This window comes from Schistocerca nitens, chromosome 2 (genome assembly GCF_023898315.1).
Source record: "Schistocerca nitens isolate TAMUIC-IGC-003100 chromosome 2, iqSchNite1.1, whole genome shotgun sequence".
Taxonomy (NCBI): Eukaryota; Metazoa; Arthropoda; class Insecta; order Orthoptera; family Acrididae; genus Schistocerca; species Schistocerca nitens.
In genome coordinates, this window is record NC_064615.1 from 466,651,860 (window position 1) to 466,672,732 (window position 20,873).

General features: G+C 41.3%; 1 protein-coding gene across 2 annotated transcripts in view; it reads left to right on the forward strand.

The window, feature by feature from the left end:
* Positions 1-7,869, forward strand: part of LOC126236373 (kinesin-like protein KIF20B) — a 41,923-nt gene extending 34,054 nt beyond the window's left edge. For both annotated transcript variants that reach the window (XM_049945620.1, XM_049945621.1), the window contains one exon: positions 778-7,869. In XM_049945620.1, coding sequence (XP_049801577.1) covers positions 778-3,021 — 2,244 coding nt within the window. In that variant the 3' untranslated portion in view covers positions 3,022-7,869. The remainder of the gene's footprint in view (positions 1-777) is intronic.
* Positions 7,870-20,873: the final 13,004 nt, after the last annotated feature.

Sequence of the window (20,873 nt, forward strand, 5' to 3'; positions counted from 1 at the left end):
AGGGATCATGGACAGTAGTTAAAATGAGTCCATCCAGTGCAAACCAATTTACTATGTATCACAAAGGTGCACTTCCAAAACGTTTGAATACAAGTAGTCCAGAATCTGTTTTAAAATAAGTTATATAATATAATCTAAGACTTCCATTGTTTTAACAATTATGAAAAAGATAGTTTGCTACAACAAATAGACAGTTGCACATTAAGCTTTTGGTTTTTGGAGAGTGATGGAAAAAACACAGGAAAAAAAGAGAGAGAATGGAATTAAACATCAAAGTACCACATATTATGGAAAATTTCAATCGTAATTACATACAAGTTATTCAATAGCATTTTATATTCATCACATTTTTTAATTACAAACAAAAATGATATTATAGTACTAATCACTAGATTTCAACAGAAAGACAAAAGATAAATTCCATTTTGAAATGAGGCTGTGGTTTTAGGCTGCATGTGGAAGAACTGAATCATATTTTCCCCTTTAAACTGTGTAATACATTAAGAGGATAAAATTTATCAGAACTGCAAATATGACAGTTGTGTTGAATTCCGTAAATCTGTTAAATTCACACTTGGCTGTTGCTAAGTCCATAACAATCTTTTGTGGATATTTATGTACATGTCAGATAAATTAATTCGTACTGGTTGCTACTCCTTAAGTGGTAGTGTTGTGTTTTTTGTGTGATTATTGTGTATATTTTTAAGACTGTAGTAATCAGTTAATATGCCTCTTAGATAAGGAAGTGAAGTTGAATGGGTATTAATATTTTTTCAGGCATCATATCTGGAGTCAAGACTGATGGGAAGGCCCATATGCCGGGTGAATCCAAAGAACATACTTCCTCTTTTGGAGGAATCTGAGAAGGAAAGTTTTCCAAAAGTGTATCTGAGAATAAAACCAAGTGGAAACTGCAGTGATGCATCAAAATTCACTGTTACTGATGAAATGACACTAACAGCAGATGTTTCCTCTGAATCTGTTGTAAATTGTAGCCTTAAGCCAGTGGGTAATACTGTTAAACACCAATACAAATTTTCAAAAATTTTCGGTCCTAAATCAACTCAAAAGCAGTTGTTCAGAGAAACATGTTTACAACCATTAAAATGTTTCCTAAGAGGAGAGAACTGTCTACTATTTGCATATGGGGCAACTAATGCTGGAAAAACCTATACTATACAGGGGACAACTGAGAATCCTGGAATCATACCACAATCAATAAACATGATATTTAGTGCTCTTAAAGGAAGACTGTGTACTGACTGCCAGTATAAGCCATACAGACTGGAAAATGTGATTAGCCTGGATGAAGCAAAGCAACAAGAGGAACTCAGTGTTAGGGATCATTTGCTTGGATGTACAGTGCCACTGAATAATTTGTATCCCCTGGAGTCAGCTGTTGTTAGCAATTTAAAAACAAATGTAGACTTCAGTTCCCCATCATTTCAGGCTATGAAATCACATTTGGACGAGGTTATTCTGAACCTAGAAGATGAGAAGAGTGTAACATTCAGCTTGTGGGTATCCTTCTATGAGATACATAATGAAGTAATATATGACCTATTGGACATTTCAAGTGGCTGTGATGTAAAAAGGAAGCCGCTTTCTTTAGGTTATGTGAATGGTTTGGCGTATATTAAAGACATTCACCAAGTTTATGTGTCATCACCAGATGAAGCTTACCGGATATATTTAACCGGGAAAAATAATTTACAGAAAGCTGCCACAGCATTAAATACAGATTCTAGCAGATCTCACTGTGTGTTTTCTATAAAAATGGTGCGTGTATTGAATTCAGAGAACCCTCAGCCAGTGAAAGTAAGTGTTTTTTCTTGTGTCGATTTAGCAGGTACAGAAAGAGTGAAAAAAACTCTTAATGTAGGAAATCGGTTAAGAGAATCTCAAAATATAAACACCTCTTTGTACGTGTTAGGTAGATGTCTGTCGATTATTAGGGATAATCAGAGGTCACAACGAAAAGTGAGGGTGCCATTTAGAGATTCAAAACTGACGCAGGTATTCCAGTACGCATTGACTGGAAATCAAGGCATTGCAATGATAGTAAACATTACTTTTGATCCAGTGATGTATCTTGAAACAGTTAATGTTTTAAAGTTTTCTGCACTTGCAAGGCAAATTTTAGTTGAACCACAAAATACTTCATGTTTGAATTCTACAAGTATGCTGAGTAGTAAAGCTAGCCTGATGAAGTGCAATGACACACTTACTGCATCTTTTGTGACTCAGGTAAATGACTGCAACCATTTACCGATTATCAAGAAGTTGCAGCAGCAGCTAGAAAGGGAATGTGAAAGTAGCAGAGAACTTGCAAGGCAGTTGGAGTCTGAAAAGCAGCGAGTCAGGGAGATTGATGCCCATGTGCGTGAAGAACTTACAGCAGAATTTTCTTTGTTACTGCAGAGAACTGAAGATTTCTGGCAGAAACAAGTGAAGTCTGCTACTGAGGATGAAGTAGACATGGGGAACTTTCGCATACAACAGTTAAAAGATTTTTATGAAAAGAAATTGAAGAATGCACAAGATGAAGTGAAACTCTTGCATGCGCAACTGAAAGAAACAAAAAAATCATTCAAACAAGAAATAGACATATTAAAATCACAACTTGAAGTGCAGAACACAGATGGAGGAGATTTGGTTGATACTTTAAGGAAGCAGTTGGCAGCACTAACAAAGGAACTTCATAATAAAAACGTGGAAAATCAAGTGCTAACTGAAAAGATTGAAGAGGCAAAAGAGGATTTCATTATGTTGGAAGAAAACAGAAAATCTCTTCTGCAAGAGCTGGGTATGGACAGCAGCTCATTAGTTGAAAGAATTGGTTCACATGTTTGTCGTCATGGTGATGTTGATGACAGTTCTGATGATGTTGATGATTGTGATGTAAAGACAGAAATTACTGAAGAGGAAAATGACATTTTGGAACAAAACTCAATAGACTCAATAGAAGCATGTGATGTAATTAGTCAGGATGACAGTGATATTGTGGTAATTGATGACTAATAGTGAGAAGGGTAAATATTGTTTGTAAAATAGTTGTGGAACAGATGTTTTTATGCTTTTACAGAACTGAGAATATAGACTTTCTTTCTGGGAGCTTATCTTATCTGTGACTTACTTCTATATTCTTTCAGATTTACATATGTAAGATCAGTTTTAGTATACACATACTATTCTTTTGTAACATCTGCTTGGTTTCAGTTAAATTCATTCCTTACATTGACTGTACATAAATGTAAATAGGCACTAAAATTTTACTTTGTACAAAATGCTGAAAGGAGTTGCTGTAAAATATGGACATAAAATCTGTGTTGATTGTATGAAATAAGGTGTGTATTTCCAGTAGTATACTTGTAAGCAGTTTTTATTGTCGGTGCAAATGTTTGTATTGTGTTGCCACTTTAGTTGGAATGCAGAGTTGATTTTGTGACTTTCCAACAAAAAAGTTTTGTAACAAATTATTTCCATAATATTATTGTAGAGTTAATGGATGATGACAAAAATTGCTGCAGTTTGTGATGTTGATTTCTACCAGCATTAATTTCTCATCAGATAGTTGGAAAAAAATCTTGCTCTCTTTCTCTGTAGCTAATCTACCAGTGCAACAATAAATATATACATTTAATTTTAAAATTCTTTTCTATTAATTGATGGTTTCATCAGGCTAGAAAGTGCATAGTTGAATGTTTTTAAAAGTTTCATTGAAAGACAGACAGAAATAAATTAGCAGTGATTAGATGGAAAATCCTTGTAATTTTTCAGCAAAAACCTCTGTGTTATGGTATTTAGACTGGGGATCTCAGATAGAATATGGAGACCACATCAGCTATGAGGAAAAAACTTTTTTTTGTTTTCTCCCTCAGGACCTGTGCAACAATGTGTTGTGAAGCCAGTCTTTCAAGAAAAGTATTTATTCCACAGAATGCTTTATACAGAATCACAAAATTAGGTGACATTTGAGTTCTTACAGATAACGTAACAGTGAAAGGCTGTAAGGCATTGTGAGGGATTCTTGTACGAAATTAAAAAATATGCCATAAAGAAACCTTTAAACCTAGATTTGGAAATCGTGTTTTCCACCTACACTTTGTAGATCTGCTGAAAACCTCTTGCAAATCAAACTTGCATAATAGTGCCTACATTTCTATGCAATGGTTAAGTGTTACCCAAATGAAAATAGTAGTATCAGTAAACAGTGTAGTTCCTTTTTTCATCCAGGGATCTTATCACAATGATACAGAAATTGTCAACATAATACAATACAAATCAATAGCTCAAAATATACAATACACAAAGTACACAACATGCGTTATGAGGATAGGACACGTGACTAGTCATCGCCTTGACTAAGGAGATATCGTGACGTCTGCCTAAATGATACAGGAAGAAAATCCAAAAATCAGGATGACCAGAAGTAGCAACTCTGTTCTCCAGAATCTGAGGCCTGCATATTAACTGCTGTACTGCCCCATTCAGTTTGTCCCTGTTGTACAGTGTTTCTTGATTTACACATTTGTTTCAGGCAATTCATAATATAAATCTCAATTCTGTGCTTAATTGCCGAACATGCTGATACCTGCTGCACAGTGAAGATGCTGTGGTGCCCCTTGTACATCTCCAGCAGACTTCATGCCTACACACATTCAACTACACTCCTCAGTTTGCCTCAAAAGCTGAGTCAGCATCCCCTCAAGATGAGTGAGATGTTGAACTCAGGACATGACAAGACGTTATTACTGTTGTAAAGTCCAAACTGATGCTTATTCCATGATTATGTATAAAACTATTAGTGACAAACTTGGTACTATTTTCCCTTATATCCACCACAGTTTGATAGTTTTACTCTACTGGCACAGTTAGGATGCTCTTTACAGAGAGGGCGAAACTTGTACCAGTTATTCTTACAGCTCTTTTCTACAGTTAAAAATTGTCTATTTTGTGCCTTCATTCTCCAGAAAAGAATCCCACACATGTAGGCACTGTATGTTACCACAAGATGTTGGCTGTTACACACTGATGCTAGAACTCTAAGAGCATAACATGCTGATGACATTTATTTTTTTTATTTTTATTTTGCCAGAATCTTCTGTGCTCATTCCATGTTAGCTGGCAATGTTCACACCTAAAAACTTTATTAAGCAATATCTAGATTTATCATCTATGCTTAATATGGGTTGTTTTCATTCTTTATGCTGAAATGCATACTGTTTTTTATGTTCAGTGGTAACTTATTACATACTGCCTAATCAGAATAGAACTTTTTATCCATGTCTTGTGCTGTCTAGAAGTTCACTGATCTATCAACAACAGAATTGGATAAAGACACTACCCTGAGAAACACATGTTCCCAATCATTTTTGTGGAACTTGTAATGGCCAGCAAAAGCAGTAGTGTAATTGGTCAGTAGTTTTAAACACTTTCTGAATTACATTTCTTTAGCAAGGGTGACGCTTCAGGCACTCCAGAAAAATCGTTAACTAAAGTACTCGTATATGATGTTTGTTAATGAGACTTGCATCCGATCTATGCTTAACCTTATCTATGCCTTCAGTCTTATTTATTAATTGTATTGTCTTCCTGACTTCTTGCTCTGTTGTGGGAAACATTGTACTGTTTTCTAAGTCACTGTGAGTTATAGGAAGTTTTTGCTGTAACTTCTCTACAGTCCCAGAGAAATAATCATTTACAAAATTTGATAATTCCTGAGGACTTTCTATTATTGTTTCAATGTTTGATTTTATACTCGGCTTTCACAGTTTCTTCTTTTGTAACATCCCACACCTATTTTCTTTTTGGCAATATCCTATACTACTATTCTTTTCTGCATTTTATGTCATTGAATGATGTTTTTACAACAGGCAGTACCCTTCTGTATATTTTATAATCTGTGATAATAAATTAGGAACTGTAAATTAATGTAGTACTATTGTAAAGAATTTAGAAATTTTAGTATCTGGGAGGATGTTGTAACACCTGCGGTTATCCATCTATTTACCTTATCTGCTGCTGTCGAAATAGCTACTTTTTGATGTGTCTCCTCAAAAATTCTTGTAAACATCATGCAGAAGTTAGAGAATTAACATCTAATTGTTTTCCATATACACTTGATCCCAAATGTAAATTGCCAGTGCCCTAGGAAATGTGTGTGTTTTACTTCCGAGAAAGACCTTTTGTAGCCTTGCGGGTTTTACCAAGCCTGTCTTCAACTTTATTATCAAACAGTAATGATCCAAAAGACCAAGATCTGTTATAAACACTTTACACATTTCCCTGTCAGTATCTGTAAGACAATGTTCTAAAACAGATGTCGAACTTTTCGATGCACTCATAGCAGTGAATACCATTTGTACCACGCAAAATGTTTAGAATGTTATCATTAATTTTGCCCTCAACACCGTTGTTAATATCCATGTCTCCATATATTATGTGACGTTTGGGGGGGTTGAGACTGTTTTTAGAACTTCAGTTAATGTGTGAAAGAAATTGTCCACATTAAAAGTAGGTGAATGGTGTCCTGATAGATATCTGGTTTGGTTACTTCAATGGCTGCCTATTCAAAACGTTTATCTACGCTAATTGTGACGAAATCACCTCTGTAGCTTTAACCCTTATTGCACTGCTTTGCGTATTTGCAAAGCAGAGATTGAACTAGATTTAATCTGCTGTCAGAATTCAATATTGTGAGTTGCTTTGGTTATTTGAAGTGGTGCAGCTTTAAATAGGTATTTGTAAATACGGCTGCAGACAAGCAATGTCGCAGATATGCAATGTTACAAAAAATTTCTTTTTCAAAAACAAAAAATGGACACGACTTAAACATTTTTCCTGTATTCTTAGACCAATCCTCCCCATGAAAATAATTATTAACAATAGTTTATAAGAACAGTGTGGAAAGAGGGCTTAAGATATGTGCTACCCGTTATATAACTGCAAGATACCCATCTGATATATAACAGAGCAGTTTGAGGTTTGCTGCACCGATCGATACCACAACTCTTCCTTCATTTAGGGCATGTAATCGTTTAGATTTTAATTAACAGATTAATTATAATGTAAACACTATGATCGCACCAGTAATTCCTACCTTGTAAATGATATGTAATGTACATGATCTTGAAACAGCAGTACACTAAACCTACAGAACTCGGTAAATTGGTAGGAACTTCTGAAACTGTCACATTTTGTTGTAACTACCAGATGGTGAAAATGTTTCAAGGAGCTGATTTTCAATTATCAGCCAAAGTACATCAGACATAGCTTAGCTTATCTTGTGTATTGCTACTGTTAATTCGTATGATCTACCTATGTAACAATATTCACTGATTTTTGCAATAGTTAAGAAAATTTTGAGTCATTGTCGCTAACTATAAACAAACAACTAACTTAATTTCTGTTTAAATGCCAGAACTTCTGTTAACACTGATGAAAAAGTCTGTTTAATTGAACATTAGAAAAATGATAGGAATGTTGTACCTAACTTATTTATTGTGTAATTAACAAAATTGTAAAAAGCGTTGTCTGTGTTGCATAATTGATGTAATTTTATATGATAAAAAAGCTCTATACGAATCACAGTAGTGATTGTCCCATTTCCATCTGTGTGTTCAGTTAACAAGATGTGACAGTTTTTTTAATTGTGGCTCATAAAATTTGTACTAACAATGTTACTATTGTCATGAAATGTATATAAGAGAGGACTTTTTGGAGGTGGAATTCACTATGGATTGGAAGTTTTGTGACACAGCATCTGTGTCACTGAATGTAATAAATCTGCAATGAGAAGTATTAAGGTGTACCTGTTATTTATTTCATATTACACACTGATTAAACCAAAAAAGTGAATCCAGCTCTTGGGACCTCCAGGACAATGAAGAGTTCTCAAGTTAAATATTGTATATTACTGAGTTCACCATCCGCATAGGCTTTTTATTTCATAGAGCTACTGTCTGCAATAACTTCACATAATTACATTTTTATTTAGAGAAGGAATTACATCTAAAAGTCTTTGGAATATTTAAGTGTTATCCAAATGATGTAGAAATATAATTATGTGGTGGAATGAACTGGGATCCAAGGTAAAACTGGACCAAGTGCTAATGTTATCTTAAGTTTCAGGTGTAATGGACATATGGAAATGAGAAAGTAAAATAAAAAAATGCAACTTGACAAACATAAATTGAATATGTGGAACAAAATGCTGGAGCCAAACTGTGGGGACAGAAATTGAATTTTAGAAGCAAAATATATGTGACGATCAGCAGCAAGAACTTCGCAATAAACAAGATAAGTACTTACCAAAATCAGTACTGTGTACTTTGCCTGGAAACTACAGGAATGAACATTGGGATAACAATAACAGTAAGGAAAACTATTGGAATGGTTGAAAATAGAGATGGTGAACATAGAGGTAAGTCATGGGAAGAAAATAAGAAAGTTTCATTTGGAGGAGGATGGAAAATAGAGGAAATTGACATAGAAACTGAGGTGTGAGAAATCCATTGAAATCAGGCTAATGGTTTGGAAAGAAACACTCCACAAATGAGATTCCACTGTGGGAACAGCAGGAGAACATACCAGGTTAATAGAATTAATTTTGTCAATTTTGGGAAAATATGCTAAGTGAAATCAAAGCTAAGGAAGAAGGTATCAGAATAGGGAAATGGAGCTCTGTGAAAATGTTTTGACAAAGCAAGTAGTAGAGCTATGTCTGTAGAAGATAGAGAACAATGATTATGATGACAGGGTGTATACGACCCGGGAATATTTTAGAATTCCCGCAATTTTTCATTGTTTTAGTTTTCAGTTAAATTTTTGTGATTTTGACTGGTAAGAACCAATACTCTTAGAAAGGATATTATAGTATCCCGCTACTGCAGCAACAAAACATGAACGGGAGGAAAAAAACGAAAATAAAACTTAAGTTGCATAGGAAATGCGCCGTATACAACTAAAAACTTATACAAGCCTCTGCCAACAGTAAAGTGTGTCAAAGACTTTAGGAACACTATGCAATGCTTTATGACAACAAATTGTCTCCGATGACCGTGACGTGACAACTGTTTAAATCAGATTCGTTTGAGCAGTTGGGGGCGGGCTCTTTCGCATGCGCAGTTGAGTCTCGTATGAGTAGTACCTTCTCCCGCTTCTGGTTTCGGAAGTGTGGCTGGTCGCCACTATCTAGTATTACCCCGGTTCGGAAATATCGTAGATCCGAGGTTGATGCACAGAGCAGTCAGAGTTGAGGTGGGTCGTCTCCACGTGACCTGTGTTTACGTTCAGTGATTTTGTTGTTCCCTCTCCGTTTATTGCTCTCACGTTAAATGATAACAAAACGGATTTTTGTGGCCGGGAGCTATCAAATGAATTAAAATACGTTCGCATAATTACGGCAGGCTAAAATATATTAATAATTCCAGATTTTATTTCCACCTTTGACAGTCAAGCATTAATCGCCTTACAGAACAATGAAGTTATTTTTGCTGGTTTGCTAAAGAGATTTGGCTTTCATTAATCCTTTCAACTGAGGCAGTCAATTTATTTGAAACGAAGTGTTAAATTTCACACTGTTGGCTAGTTTCAACTGTTCGCTGCATTTCAAGTGCACGTATGGCATTATGCCATAATAAAGAACCAAACATGAGTACTGGTACTCCAAGAAAATTTACATACGGATGTGCATTTTAAGCCGAATTGTGCACTTCAGTATGGTTCGCGAATTCCCGACGCTCTTCAAGTATCCTTTGATGTCTTGTTTCTTTTATGACATAATGTAAGATCTTTTAATGTTTTACACGTACGAACATATGGGCTTCCTGCGTCATCGTAGCTGCGCAAGCGCGGTGACGCCAGTTATCTGGCGCTTTCTTGCAACTGCTGAAACGAACCTATTTCTAACAGGTCGCGGGAAAATATTGCGAATGGTGGTTTGAAAAGCGTTACATTCAAAGCAGATTTCCTTTTACGCAAGATGAATTATGTGCGACAATGTACGATGAATTTCTTAAATCACAATGCGTTTGGCTCTCATTTAAAAATCAACTCTTTGAGGACTACCATTTGGAAGTATTTCGAGCCCAGAAGATGAGACATTTGCATTGTTATTAAAAATTTTACTGGCACATTTGTGTGTGTATCTTGAGTGCAACACGCGCAAAAAAGATCAACATTATATGTGGAAGCTTAGCTTCTCTTCCAACTAATTAATCTTAGTGACCAATATTATATGTGAATGCTATGTATATTAATTTAAGCCATTAACTTTTCTTATTTGTGTATTCGCGCTATTTAAGAGTGATCTTGCTATTGGCTGACTACATCACGTGTCCTATTGCTGTCATCAGCTGGCGAGATCACATGAATGAGCTATGATGCTTACAAAAGCGCATCGCAATCTCAATTTAAATGCTTCGGAAAGTGACATGCGTTATTTGGTGGAATTCAAATTTATACCTTCGTAATACGAAAATATGCAGCGTACATGTTGCTGCACATCAAAGGTCTTTCAAAACGTGCTTTTCCCCCTGTTTCGTTTTCAAAAGTGCAAGGAAATTCTACGTTGGTATATAAAACCATAAACATTCAAAGGATTGATGATTTTTACAGTGCCGAGGAAGAGTATACTGTCACTTTACACGGAAAAAGTGTGTTTTCATCCGGGAGAAAGTGTATTTTTAACCGGGAAAAATCCGGGAATTTTTTTCGTTGTCCACGTATACACCCTGGATGAACATGGGATTGTAAGATTAACGGAAATTGAAAATAAAGAGGGGGGGGGGGGGCGGGCTTGGGAACGTGTTACTGTTTCGAGATTGATAGTGTAGTGACTGAAAATTGTGTATCGCAAGAGGGGGTGGGGGTGCTATACAGATAGGTAATGATTATGAGAGGAATATTGAGATTATTAGTGATATTTGCACTGGGGTTAATGACAAAATAGAGGTGGAGAGCAATGTCAATATTGAGCTTGCTGATAATGAATGGGAAGACACTTCGCTTTATGATGAACTGGAAGTGATGGTTTATGTACAATTAGAGGAGGAAGACGTGAAAAACAATACTATGAACACAGTTGTTCATGGTGAAGAACGGGTATAATGTTTGGGAAGTATATGATATCAGCTCATACTTGTAGACATAGTCAAATAGTGTCCACTTGTGATGATGTAAAACCACACTTTTGGGGGGAAAAATACTGGAAGTAACCTGGGAGTATTATAATGATATAATAAACAGTAACCAAATACAAAGTGTTACGAAAGAGGTTTGCTGGAAATTACATCCAGATTAAGGAGTATATTCTAAAGTACATATTGAATTAAAAGATGCCAATGTACCTTTGGGGGGGGGGCCTTACAACTGTCACAACGAGCTACTTGAATGCGAGAGACAATTAGAAATCAGAGAAATAGAAAGTTATTTCCTTGCTGAAGGGGAAGATAAAGGTGAATGTGATGTCCAAGGGAGACCGTATGTTTGTGTACGAACAGATGACTGGAAAGGCAATTGCCGGGTTGACACTGGAAGTGGAATCTTGGGAAAATTAAAGTTTAGGACAAAAAATGGAGAAAATTGTATTGAATTTCCAATAACTCTGGTTAGAATCAAAGGTGCCACAGGGAAGTACAGTAAGGTGGTGAATAGACAAGCAATGTCATCATTTAAAATAAATGTTTCCTTTATGCAGGGCTGCATGATAAGAAATCTGAAGGAAAGCTTAATAAGGGGAGTGGAGTGGATTGTAGAAACAAAAGTTAGATTCAGTTGTTGTGACATGAAACTATTATTTACAGACCCAAAAAGTTGAATTTGTTCTGAAACTGATATAGTAATGATAAATAGTAGTACTAGCAGTAACTAAATCGGGGAATGGGCACTGAAACAGTTGGACAAAAGGGTTACTATGAGAAAGAGGCGGGTTTTTGTTGTGATGATGTGTTGAATGAGTCATATGGTGAATTAATAGCAGAAAAGGTAAGGGAAGTTCAGAAATTAAATAAAAAAACAAATAGGAAGTAAAGAATTTTTTTGGGAGTAATGTGACATCTTTGATGGAAAAACCAAGAAGAGTAAGAGATTGTCAATATAAGCTTAAGAGTGTTGAGTCCAGTATGTAAACAGATCAGGAACAGATAGCTATCACAACTCAATGTAAAGACATTCCAACAACATAATAACTTTTACTATAATGTAAAAAAAAGTGCAACTGACAGAAAAGAACAAAAATACAATTAAAACTTATGTTTTTGATGAGCAGTGTTATCAATCTTATCACTCGGCAACCATCTTGGCAAATACTTCTGTACAAGTCTCTATTAGTAGTTGCAAATTCCAAGAGGTTTGAGAAACCGTATGCACAATGTATTGTTAAGCAACAGTCTGTGCATCACAAGCCATGAGCAATATTACCCACTGCTATATTTATTACATCTTATAAGTAATACTTCTGCCATCTGCAAATGTTCCACCATTGTTGTGATGAACCAAGGTGGCTATTTGGCAGAGGGCCTCTGCCAGTTGTCAGACTCCTCCCCCTACAAGTTCTTCCACAGTGACCCCATCCCAGAAGTTTAACATAACCTCCAGTCCCAGCTGAAATCCTCAGGCCCTCCCCAGAATCTCCCCCCTGAATCCCTCTCCTTACTCACCCCAACAACAGCCCACATCCCCACCTTCTACATGCTTCCCAAAATCCACAAATCTAACAATTGTGGGCACCCCATTGTGGCTGGTCAGTGTCCCCACTGAGAGAATTCTGGCCCTTGTTGATTAGTGTCTCCAATCAATTGTCCAAAACATAGCCTCCCACATCAAAGATACCACCACTTCCTGCACCGGCTCTCCTCCATCCCCACATCCTTACCTCATGGATCCCTATTAATCACTGTTGATGCAACCTTCCTATGAACCAACACCCCTCACCCCCCCCCCCCCATGACCATGCCACAATAGAACATTACTTCTCCCAACCCTCTGCAACACACCAGTTCATTCCTTGTACACCTAACTGACTACATCCTAACCCATTACTACTTCACCTTTGAAGGGAAGTTATACAAATAAATTTGTGCTGCTATGCAAACCTCTTCATGGGCCACCTAGAGGAAACAGCCCTAGCTTCCCTAAACCTCAAACCCTTGGTCTGGCATAGGTTTATTGATGACATCTTTATAATCTGGACCAAAGGCCAGGACACCTTATCCTTATTCCTCCACAACCTCAGAACCTTCTCTTCCATCCACTTCACCTCGTCCTCATCCACCCATCATGCCACCTCCCTAGATGTTGATCTCCTCCACCCAGTTGGCTCCACTCACACCTCGGTGCACATCAAACCCACCAATTACCAACAGTACCTGCACTTCGATAGCTGTCACCCTTTCCACACCAAAACGTCTCTCCCATACAGCCTGGCCACCCATGGTAGACACATCTGTAGTGATGAGAACTCCCTTTGCAGCTGGGTGGTGCCCGTGGGGAGGGCCCCTGGTCGGAATGGGTGGCATCGGGCGGATGACACACGATGAAGCATAGTACATAATCTCTTGCTGGTGGTCCAACACCACCAGTCTGAGTGTTCATGGGCTCCATTCAACGCACAGAAGTACAACCCCAACTCGTTCCCCTCCCTGGCCACACAATTGGAGGAACGTCAGGCTAAGGATGGCAGCGGCTCTTATTCGCCCCAGTACCTTGAATGTTCGAGAGCTGATGGGGAATCTCATGACGATGAAGCCTCAGATTTTTGTTGAGCATTTTGTCCAAAATCGTATGAGCTGGATGGTGGCAGATGGAAGCATGTAGGTACAGGTCAGTGTGTGTGGCCCTGTAGTACACACAGTGTCCTAGCAAATCATCTGACCTGCGCTGTACTAGGACATCGTGAAAGGGTTGTTGTCCACCTTTCTCGATTTCCGTCTGGAACTGTGTGTTATTATGGATGGTATTTAGACGTTGCAGAAATATTTGTAGTTGATATTTCCTATGTGGCCAGATTACAAGTGTGTCGTCCACATATCGGAAGAAATGCGACCGATAGTTAGCAATATAGGGGCACCAACATACCCTTTTGCACAGAGTCTGGTGGGCCTGCTATGACCTTTCGTCGGCAATTGTGTGCACTACATCCGGAATTAGATGGACTTCATTGACCGCCTAAAGAAGCTAACTTCACACGAATCCGACATCATGGTCAGCTTTGATATCGAGTCACTGTTTCCATGAACCCCCCTGGAGGATTCTATCAACTTAACCAGTGAGAAATTCGGGGCCTAACTGACAACTTTTCAGGCTTGTGTTAACATCGACCTACTTTGTCTTCAACAGTCAATACTACGAGCAGACAGATGGAATGGCCATGGAGAGCCTTCTCTCTCTGGTGGAAGCCAACCTGTTCATGGAGAGTTTCGAAGAAGTAGCCCTGCAAACAGCTGAACTGAAGCCTATAGGTTTTCTCTGATATGTGGACGATACATTTACAGTCTGTCCACATGCAAAAGATCAGCTACAAATATTTCTACAACATCTAAATTCCATTCGTAATAACAACAGTTTACTATGGAAATCGAGAAAGATGGACACCTACCATTTCTTGATGTCCTGGCGCAGTGCAGGTCAGATGGCTCGCTAGGTATATACTGCGAGGCCACACACACTGATCTGTACCTACATGCTTCCAGCTGCCATCATCTGGCTCATCTAAATGGGTTGCTTAACACCTTAGTACTCAGAGCACATACGATTTCGAACGAACAAAACCTATCAACGGAACTCAAACACCTGGAGACTGTGTTCCTCAAGAATGAATGCATAAGCTGCCAAATCCAAAGGACCTTCCGACAACAGAAGTGCAGTAGGGACCAGGATGAAGAACAAACGGAAGAAGAGAAAAAAGGTCTGGCGTTTGTACCATTTGCAGGCAACCTGTCGTCCAAAGTAGAGAGAATATTGAGGCAATACAAGATCGACAGTCTTCCTACCACCAGCTAAGACACACTCCGTATTAGGAATGGTGAAAGATGATGTCGGCCTCAAGAAAGCGGGTGTATACAAAACTCTGTGTGGCTGTGGCAAATCCTATATCAGCTAAACGGTGCTTACGGTGGCAGATTGAAGCAAAGAACACCAACACTACACCCACCTAGGCCAAACAGTCAATCAGCACTGGCAGAACATTGCATAAACACTGGTCACTCAGCGAATTATGAGGAGACAAGTAACTACTAGGACTGCATCTTCAAAGTGGCCATAGAAATTCGTGTAATGGACAACCTCGTGAATGGGGACACTGGTTACCAACTCAATAAGGCCTGGAAACCAACACTAAGCTCTATCAAGGAGCAATGGTGCAAGCGGACACGACCTCATTCTATCACGGTCGCCGAAGAGATACTGCCCCACTCCCTCCCATCACCACCTACCGCAGCCACCGTTTCCCCGACCACCGGACACGCTGCGCGCCGTCGGCGCACAGAATCGCACCTGGTCACGCGAGGGATAAATACTAGCGGCCGAGATCAGACAGAACATTGCATCAGCAATGACGGAACGGTTATTCGCCGAAATATCGAGGGCATTCGGCGATTGTATCCAGCTGGACAACCGAAAAATCTCGTTCTTAGCTACCACATTTTCGTAGCTTCAACATTGAAAGAAAAGGAAGTTTATTTTATTGTCATTTCTCATCGGTACAACAGTCTTAGAAAATAAATTTGCCATTAAAGACATTAATTAGCCATTGGAGGTAATAAGACTCCATGGAACTAACGTTAGCGGCCGTAGAATAGAGTGAGAAGTTTCTTATGCGGAGTCTGGGTTACGGTTCACAACACCCAGACCAACACAAAAAGGCGTTTTTCCATTTTGCATTTAATCGTATGTTCCGGTTACCATTATCCAGTGAAAACCATGATAAAGAGTTAAATGTAGTCAAACACACAGCAAAAAACAATAATTACCCGTTAAAATATGTTATGGACATTTATGAGATGATCTCCAAAAAATATAGAAAAGTCAATTTAGGTCAGAATGTGATAAACGAAGCAAAAAACCAAAAATTCATCATTTTACCATTTTATGGTCGTATTGGCAATAAAATAGCTAGAGTATTCAAGAAGAAGAATATCAAAGTAGGTTTCTCAACTGCAGACAGACTAGGCGGGCTTTTAATGAATAACATTCATAAACGCAATTACGTGCACGAATCAGATGTTTACAAGCTTGTGTGCCATGTGTAACATGGGTTACATAGGGCAAACCGGAAGAAAATTAGAAACGAGGTTCCGTGAACACGTAGCACTTGTGAGGAAAGATATTTCGGAAAAATCGAATTTCGCCTTTCCTCTGACAGCTACTAGACATACAACCCCAGATTTGACATCTCAATTGAAGTTGTTGCATAAGGGCGAAAAGGGACACTTTCTCGACCTTGTGGAAGAGATGGAGATTTTTTGCCATCAGAAATCTCCAGATATACCGTTACTTAACAATCAAACGATTTCGCAAAGCCCGCACTTTTGGGAATGCTTCCATGCTTTCCTGTGTAAAAAGGCTGTCAACTAATGGCCAGTTATCACAATGGGCGATCCGAAATCAATCTGTTTTTCTTTATTGTTATTTCAAACCTTTACAAAAGGTAGGCCGGCAGCAGCCTATCCACGCCGCTCTTCGGCCACAGAAAAAAAACATACAAGAAGCATGAAGACATAAAAACAGATGTACATGTAAGATAAAAACAGGAGACAGATAAATGAAAAAAAATGAAGTCATTCACGGAAGGCACTGGTTGCACAGGGAAGTTCAGCTCAGTGCACAGACGTAGACAGGCGGTTGAACACGTGAATGTAGGAGCACTGATGAAGAAATACCGTTGCACTAAGACGAAGAGAAACACTAACACAATGATGGCGATCTTCGGCGCACTATAAACACATTGTTGCACGAAAAAAAGGGGGGCGCCACAGGGAAATACGGGGGGGGGGGCTAGGAGAGAAGGATGCCAGGCAGAGAGAAGATGGGAGGGAGAGAGTATGGGGGTGTGGAAGCCCAGGGAGAGAGGAGGGAGGAAGTGAGGAGGAAGAGAAAAAAAATGGCTCTGAGCACTATGGGACTTAACATCTATGGTCATCAGTCCCCTAGAACTTAGAACTACTTAAACCTAACTAACCTAAGGACAGCACACAACACCCAGCCATCACGAGGCAGAGAAAATCCCTGACCCCGCCGGGAATCGAACCCGGGAACCCGGGCGTGGGAAGCGAGAACGCTACCGCACGACCACGAGATGCGGGCAAGGAAGAGAAGGGAAAAAGGGTGCCCTGGAGAAAAAACACAGGAGGAGGAAGGGGAGGATTAAATCTCGTAGGAGGGGTAGATGGAGGGGACAAGGGCATCATCTGGGAGGGGAAGTTGGCAGAAGCCACCTTGGGCAAAGGTATGAAGTGTGGTAAGATGGAGAGTGGGTGGGATGCAGGTGTACAGGCGCAGCAGCGGACAGGGGTGGGAAAGGATGGGAGAGACAAGCGGGTGCGGGGGATCAAGTTTACGGAAGATGTAAAGGATCCGTATCCGTTCAAGGAATAGAAGGAGGTGCGGGAAAGGAATTAAGTCGTAGAGGATCTGTGTGGGAGATGGGAGGTGGATGCGATAGGCGAGGCGGAGCGCATGACATTCTAGGATTTGAAGGGACTTGTAGAAGGTAGGAGGGGCTGAGATCCAGGTGGGATGGACATAACAGAGGATGGGGCGGATGAGGGATTTATAGATGGGGAGGACTGTGGAGGGGTCTAGACCCCATGTGCGCCCAGAAAGGAGCTTGAGGAGGCAGAGTCGGGAGTGTGCCTTGGCTTGGATCATCTGGAGATGGGGGGTCCAGGAGAGGTGACAGTCAAGGGTGACGCCAAGGTACTTGAGGGTGGGGGTGAGGTTGGTAGGATGGCCGTAGACAGTGAGTTAAAAATCTAGGAGACGGAAGGAAGGCGTGGTTTTGCCTACAATGATCATCTGGGTTTTGGAAGGATTGACCCTGAGCAGCCACTGGTTACACCAAGTGGTGAACCAGTCAAGATGGAATTGGAGAAGGTGCTGGGAGCGTTGCAGGGTGGGGGTGAGGGCAAGGAAGACGGTGTCATCGGCATATTGGAGAAGATGTAAGGGCAGTGAAGGCAGTGACATGTCTGTCATGTAAAGAAGGTAGAGAAGAGGGGAGAGAATGGAACTTTGGGGCATACCGGTGGAGGGGTGGAAGGTGTTGGAATCCGTGTTATGGATGGTGACATAGGAAGGACGGTGAGAAAGGAAGGAGGATGTAGTTAATAGGAAGGGCGAAGGTTCGGAGCTTGAAGAGGAGACCGGAATGCCATACATGATCGTAGGCACACTCAACATCGAGAGGGAGGAAGATGGCAGAGCGACGGGAATTTAGTTGTTCGGCGAGAAGGTGAGTGAGGCGAAGGAGAAGGTCATTGGTACAGAACGATGGCTGAAAGCCACATTGGGTAGAGGGAAGGAGGCGGTGCTGGTGGAGGTGTTGGTGGATGCGAAGGGTGAGGATGAATTTCAGGACCTTGCTGAAGACCGAAGTAAGGCTGATGGGATGGTAGGAGGAGACAGTGGAAGTTGGTTTGTCGGGTTTGAGGAACATCAGGATCCGGGAGGTTTTCCACAGGTCGGGGTAGAAGCCGGTGCACAAGACCACATTATATAGTCTGTCCAGGGTGGCGAGGAAGGAGGCAAGAGCTTCACGGAGGTGACGGTAAGTAACACGGTCGTTACCAGGAGCGGTGTTGCATTTAGTGCGTAGTGTAGCTATGATATCTTGAGTGATGATCGGGGTGTTAGGATCAGTGTATGCAATGTTGCCCAAGTACTGGAAGCCAGGGCCAGGAGCGAGTGGAGGGGCAGAGGTGTCAGTACGATCACAGACATCAGGGAAGACAGAGTAATCGAACTGGGGATCATCAGGGATGGTAAAGATATCGGAAAGGTAGGGAGCATAATGGTTGGCCTTACTAAGGTTATCAGGAAAGGGGTGGTCATCATGAAGGAGAAGGTAGTAGGGGGGGGGGGGTTAGACCCAGTAAGATAGCGGAAGGCTGACCAGTACTTAGATGAGTTAACAGGCAGGGTAGGATTAATGCGGGTGCATGTCTATCTCCAGTCCTGGCATTACTGGGCCGCGAGCAAGTTTCATATGTGTCGTTGGAGTTGCTGGTGGCGTAGTGTGTCCCGGTCCTGTGTGTGAAGGAATGCATGGTATAGATGGCGGGATTCACAAAGGAGGAGGATGGCCTGTGGGGGTAAGGTGGGGCTGTGTGGGTGGATGGTGACGGCAGGGATGTGTGCCTCCACGGCCTCAGACAAGGTCTGCTGGAGAAAGGAGGCAGCATGAGTAATGTCATCAGGGTGGTGGTAGGCAACGGGGTGGCTATCGATCCGGGTAGTGAGGGTATCCCGGTAGGCATTCCAGTTGGCCTGGGAATAGTCATGGACATATTTCGGGGGAGGGTCGATGTGAGGGTCTGGGAGGGGGCGACTACTGTCTGATACAGTGAGGAGGACAGGGAAATGGTCACTGCCAATAGGACCGAGGACGACCACTGTGATGCGGCCAAGGAGGTTGGTGGAAGCCAAGAAGACATCAGGAGTGGTACTGGATTTGGGGCGGCTGTGTTGGGGAATGGGAAGGAGGTCACCTTGGAGGGTGGTGAGGAACCGATGCCACCGCCGTAGCTGGGTGGCAGAAAGACTTTGGATGTTGAGATCGGTGGCAATCACGTAGGAGGAGAAGGTATGGTCGATGTGGGAAAGGAAGGCGAAGGAAATAGGGGTAGAGGGACGGACTTAGATGGTGGTGCAGGTAACGGTAAGGCCTGGGAAGAAGAGACTGAGGATCAGGTGTTCCGTGGGGTCGGGAAGGAGGTGTTGGAGCCGAACAGGGATCTGGCAGTGGTGGCCAATGGCTACCCCGCCATGCGCTACTGGGAGTGGATTATGGGAGCAGTGAAGGAGGTGGGGCAATGTGTGTATGGTATGTTGGGGCTGGAGAAAGGTTTCATTCAGGAGGTAGGCATTGACGCTGTGGGTCGTGAGGGTATGCATGAGAAGGTTCTTGTTAAGGGGAAGGGAGCAGATGTTGTTGAACAAGTTAGGGTGCTGTTGCGCCATGATGGGAACTTAGACGAGGGTGTTGAGATGGGATAAGGTGAAGTGGGCCTGGTTATGGAAGTAGGTGGCACAGGTATTTAGGTGGAAAATGGAGTGGGTGATGAGGGATATCTGTTGGAGGGTGTGGGGGCACTGGAAGGGATGGAAGTTTTGAAGGACAAGATAATGAATCAGGTGATGTCCTCGACAGTAAGGGGGGGGGGACGAAGGGAGTTGCCAGGAGGGGTGGGGGCATCCAGAGGTTGGACAGGGACGGTGAGTTCAGGAGTGGAGGGAGGTTGGGCCTTGCACTCCTGGGAGTAGGTGGGGTGGGGTAAGTTGCAAGTGTTACAGGAAGGGGGGGGGACTGGAGGTTGGGACATTGCTGGCGGAAGTGTGCTTGCTTACCGTGCAGGCAGACTGGGGCCTTGTGGCACTCAGATGTATGATGTGCATTGTAGCACAAACATCTCTGGCAGTGGATGGATTGGGGAGGGTAACGGGAGGGGTCAACTTCGTAATGGCGGTGGAACAGGAGGGCACCCTCTTTTAGGAGAAGGTGAATGGAGGAAGCGTGCTTGGAGAAGACCCACATGAGGAGGGTGGGGCCAGCAGGATTATAGATCTGGTGGACAGCATGCATGTCCAGGTAGGGATGCGCCTTGAGCTCCGCCAAGACCTCCTCCTCCATGATCGTCGGATTAAGCCAAGTGATC